Source organism: Chelmon rostratus, chromosome 6, assembly GCF_017976325.1.
Source record: "Chelmon rostratus isolate fCheRos1 chromosome 6, fCheRos1.pri, whole genome shotgun sequence".
Classification (NCBI taxonomy): Eukaryota; Metazoa; Chordata; class Actinopteri; order Chaetodontiformes; family Chaetodontidae; genus Chelmon; species Chelmon rostratus.
In genome coordinates, this window is record NC_055663.1 from 25,238,666 (window position 1) to 25,243,728 (window position 5,063).

Here is a 5,063-nt window from a genome sequence, read left to right on the forward strand (position 1 = left end):
TAAAAGGTAACAGAACATTAACGATTTACAGGAATCAGGTTTAAGTTGCATCAGAATTTTATCTTACCTGAATGTGAACGTAAGCAATGAAAAAAAAAAACAAGATGTCTGCTTCAGAAAGGCAGGTGAATGTGTCTCCAGGTGGATGTGAGCTGAGGATGAGAGGCATGGCACCGTGCCATGTGTCCAGTACCAAGGGGGCCACGGATGATTTGATTGGTGGAGAGCTGATCCAGCCTCAGCCCCCCTGACATTTCAGCACTGTTCACTGTAAGCAAGTGTATCGTATGAACCACGTTTCAGACACATGTGATGGTGTTATTCACCTTTGGCTGTAGCGAGGGGATTCCAGGCGTAAAGCGTGAAGGAAAAACTACAGCATCATAGCAACCAAAGTGAAATGAAGTGCATCCATTGGTGAATCATTTGGGAAAAGTTCCCTCACAGGTTTGATGAGGTGGAATCCTTCAGTTGGAGGTACAAACAGAGCTCAATGACCAATGGCACGTTGCAGGCTGTAAAGCTGACTCAGGCTTTGAATAACAGACCAACTGTATGTAAATCAGCTTTAACCCTGTCTGATGCGATATCACCTGATAACCTGATGAGACAAAAAGAGCAGCACATTCAGCTCATTCATGTGTCCTCTTTTCTCAGAACCATCTCACTTTTATATTATTGTAGTCCTATACGTTTATTATATCCCATGAAATAGATCCCAGACATGTTATTATACAGCCAACAATGTGCACATTTTGTTAACGTGCCCACCTTTACTCTCACTGAGGAACTGAGGTAGAAATCCTCCCATGTAACTTACCAGTAAGTGTATGGCTGTGTGTAATAATGATAAGCTATGAGGTGGTAGTTGAATGTGTCTAAAGGTGTAAAAGTGATTCAGTTCCAGCATCAGTGGAAAAAATCTTCCAACAGAAGCGATGATGTCTAGATGGATACTTCAATCCAACTGAGTACCTTCCCCACCTGGTCTGTTATGAGGGGCAGACTGAGGCAGGGTGGCTGTGGGCCAAATGCTGTGAGAAGCGGGGTATAGGTGGGTGTGGGGTGATGATTAATTGTTGATACACTAATGGGTAAATAGTTCAAGATTAGTTAATAATAAACCATAATTTGTTTTTTGTTTTGTTTTGTTTTTTTTGACTGTGCAAATTGAAGCTGAACAGAAATATTGTTTGTTGTTTTATTTTGTTTAAGCATCAAAGCCATTCTTAACGAAACCAAATAGTCTAATATTTAGATTAATCATAGTTAGGTGTTCAACTTGGTGCAAGCAATGACGAATTTGTTATAATAAATAGTTTTGGCAATTCTTTGCCAGCATGTTTCTTCCTGGTCATAAAGAAATCCTTTCAGAAAAAATGTGGATGTGTTGTGCACAGTTCTCACTCATTTCTGTCAGCCATCACTAGGCGTCGCTGTGGATTTCTTTGCACTTTGTTGCCAAATCTCGCACAAAACCGCGTGGTTTACAAATCCCGTTCCTCTTTCAACTAGCCTCCAAGATGGTAGGTGCTATCATGTATCCCTGTGCTTTGAAATTGGGTTTAATCTGTGCCCATCCTAGTTGATAAGTACAGCGAACTATCATCCGCTAGCGATTCACATTAAATTCATCTCCCACGGTTACTTACCTGACGTTCTTATCGTGATTTCTTAACATTATGGGTATTTGTGAGCGGTTCACTGTGTGAGAGCTCGGGCCCACGGCTGTAGCAGCCACCCAACATAGTCTGTCTGCAGTTGCTCACATGTGTTAAACGCGTGCACAAAACCGATGTAGTCTTCACAGATGTGACAGAGTTAGTCACGGTATAAAATACAGACGTGTCCGGGAGTTGTGTGCTAATCGTTAATTCTGTTTTATGTGCTGAGCTTGAAGTGTGCCGGTAAATGCAGCTGAATTAGCATTAGCTTCGTAGGACGCTAGGCATCATCTACCCAGGCAAAGTTAATAAGCGGTGGGTTTAAGGAGTATTACTTGGTTTGCAGAATAAAAAGCAGCTCGCGAACACGTGTTTTGGTCATTTGCTGATATCTGATCAAGGTTGACAGACTGTCAAGATCATCGAAGTTACAGGTTATTTGGCTAATTTTGTTAGCAAGCCAGCTAGCTCCACGGGCAATAATGGGACTATGAATGTTGAAACGCAGTAGGTATTCTGACTTGTATCAAACTTGTGTTGACAGCCAACCAAGAAAACCAAGACCAGGAAGCTCCGAGGCCACGTCAGCCACGGACATGGTCGCATTGGTGAGTTTTGCCTTGCTTGTTTCAAAGTGCTGTTGGTAGAATTGGATCAGTCTGTCATTGTGTATGTTATACATAGTTGACGCTTACTTGTCTAACCCACAGGCAAACACAGAAAGCATCCTGGAGGTCGTGGTAATGCTGGTGGTATGCATCACCACAGAATCAACTTCGACAAATAGTAAGTGCTGCATAATGTGGTGAGATTCCAGTGAGATTTTGTGTTGGAGCTAAAGTAAAGACAGACAGCACTGTCAATGGGCTGCCATTAACCTGTTTAAGACCTGTATGTATGAAAAAAGTTAACCTCTGAATAAAATGTGCATCCTCATTCATGCTTACAAATACTCTAATGGGGCAATGCACAGTTTCAGTTTTGTAGTTTTGGGTGAAATGGGCTAATCACAAATAGCTGATTCTTTATTCATCAATCAGCTTTAGTATCTATAATTGACAGTGGATGAGTTGATGCACGGTATTTCTTCATATGGTGCATGTGGATGTTTGTCAGTAGTCTTTTGGTCTAATTTTGTTAATTATGTTATCACTGTCGGTGCTGTTCAGTCAGTTATCGCTAATGTTGTAGAGACTAGAGTCTCATCTTGACACGAATCATTGTCTTGATGTGCTAGAGTCCTCTTAGAGTAAAGACTGGTCCTATTCACCGACTGGCTCTTCGTAGGACAGTCACCCACATGGGCAGTTACAAACTGTTATGTCTTGATCTTACTGTGCTGTACCTGGACTGATGCTGCAGTCACATCAAATCAGAATTGGAGACGCTTAAAGTAGTCAACTTACATGTTAATGTTTTCAGAAATATGCACACTTTTAAAATGGTTCTCTTAAACTTGGTGCAATTATGTGTCCTTGTTAACAGTTTTGCCAAGTTCAGAGATATTTACAAGAGGAGCGATGCTTATAATATTTAATAAGTATAAAATATATAAATGAAGCTACCAAATGCAGCCAACAGTTTTCCAGCTTGTGTCCTAAAGTCACTTGATCACCGTGAATATCTAGCAGTTGACCTTTTTGTCTGTCCTTCCTGTGTGTCTCCATAGCCATCCTGGGTACTTTGGTAAGGTGGGTATGAGACATTACCACCTGAAGAGGAACACAGCCCACTGCCCCACCATCAACCTGGACAAGCTGTGGACTCTGGTGAGTGAGCAGACCAGGCTCAACTATGGCAAGAAGCCCGAAGGACCCGCCCCCATCATCGATGCTGTGCGCGCTGTAAGTATTAACCGATGTTTGGTTTCCAGCCCTCAACACTGTGAAAACAGTGGAGGATTTTGTTGGGGTTAGTTGGACCCTGAATGTCAGACTACACATGTCTTGATTTGCTCATCGTGGTAACTGAACAAAGCCAAGTAGAAGCAGGCTCTTGGGTATATTTGTGACCAGCTTTGTAGATAAAAGGATACAGAATGTTAATAAGACAGCTTTTGGGTTGTTGAAGTAGTTTTACTGTTTTAGTGATAACTTTTCCCTGGCCTAGTTTTTGAGCTAAGCTAGGCTTAAGAAATCCAATACCGCTCTATGTACTGGATGCACTGTTAGTGCTCTCATCTCTGACATGTAGAAGATGTATTTCCTAAGTCGGTTTTGTTCAGTATGAGTCTTTCATATTTTGGTACACACCAGTGCATGCCTGACACAAAGTCAGAGACATTTTTTAAGATCTAAACATTCACAGATTCAAACTCTTTGCCTTCATAATTGCTGACCAAACTGTAATTTCATAAGCATTCCTTATATTGTCAATATATTCTATACTGAAATATGTTGCTTGCTATATTAAATCGGACAATAACATCCACACTTGGGAGTAAAATTGCTTACAAATGCAAACAGCAAATTAGGGTAATGTCTCATTACCCTAATCTTCAGAAGTCTGAAAAGGAATGGCTGGACTTGCCTTTGGATGAAGATTTGTAGAGTGTTTTTGGTGCTGTACTAAACGACCAGTGTTAACAGGAGAATCTCCATAAGTTTAATTTTATTGATGCTGCTGTTAACGGTGTGTTGCTGGATGTTGAATTCATTTGTTGAGGACAGTAGTTACATCATAATACACTTCCATCTCCACTTTGAGTGTTTTAAGCAGATTGGTGTTACTGACAAAATGTTGTCTAACAAATTGTTTCATTTCCTGTTTAGCATGGCTGAATATTGTAACTGCCACTGGCCTCATTTCGGACGCGGAAATGGTTCAGCAGCATTTTGTCAGATAAAGGTCTTGCGGTAATATTGTGTTTTTAATTTCGCAGGGCTACTACAAAGTTCTGGGCAAAGGCAAGCTGCCCAAGCAGCCCGTGATCGTCAAGGCCAAGTTCTTCAGCCGACGGGCCGAGGAGAAGATCAAGGCAGTGGGAGGAGCCTGTGTGCTGATGGCATAATGCTCTTGTCAGTGTGTTTTTGAAAAAATAAAATGTATAAATGGAAAATGTTTGTCATGTCTAGTTTTAAAAGCCTCCATATGTGTGTATATCTATTTTTTGAGCGTTTGCTCTGCTCTCAGTATTTGTTGCATGCATGTTGAGTGTAAATTTGATATTGACAGTCTTATCAAATAGCCTTATACTCAAATGTCTAACATGTACAGTAAGGTCTAAATCATTTCCACAATGGGGGGAAATCTTCAGCTGAGACGATCTTGTCAGGGCAAGTTGTGATAAAGCATCCACGGCACTTATGACAATAGGTGAGGCTTAGTTGAAGGCATGCAGCCTGAGTTGTAAAGTATTGTCATTGATCAACATGAACGTATGTGAGCAAAGAGTCACCT

The 5,063-nt window shown here is 41.1% G+C and overlaps 1 protein-coding gene and 1 non-coding gene across 2 annotated transcripts; both read left to right on the top strand.

Annotated features, from left to right (window-relative positions):
* The first annotated feature begins 1,448 nt into the window (after positions 1–1,448).
* rpl27a (ribosomal protein L27a) lies at positions 1,449–4,722 on the top strand. Its single transcript, XM_041939214.1, has 5 exons — positions 1,449–1,526; positions 2,209–2,272; positions 2,375–2,450; positions 3,334–3,508; positions 4,546–4,722. The coding sequence occupies exons 1-5, from the start codon at positions 1,524–1,526 to the stop codon at positions 4,672–4,674; spliced, it is 447 nt and encodes a 148-aa protein (XP_041795148.1). The 5' UTR covers positions 1,449–1,523; the 3' UTR covers positions 4,675–4,722.
* On the top strand, positions 2,852–2,980 carry LOC121608637. The gene has a single exon (XR_006006968.1). It is a non-coding gene; the product is annotated as a small nucleolar RNA SNORA3/SNORA45 family (small nucleolar RNA).
* Positions 4,723–5,063: the final 341 nt, after the last annotated feature.

Excerpts from the sequence above, each read along its gene's own strand:
- rpl27a (XM_041939214.1), top strand. Across the intron at positions 2,273-2,374 it reads CCACGGACATGGTCGCATTG|GCAAACACAGAAAGCATCCT; the intron begins GTGAGTTTTGCC and ends TCTAACCCACAG. Across the intron at positions 3,509-4,545 it reads TCATCGATGCTGTGCGCGCT|GGCTACTACAAAGTTCTGGG; the intron begins GTAAGTATTAAC and ends TTAATTTCGCAG.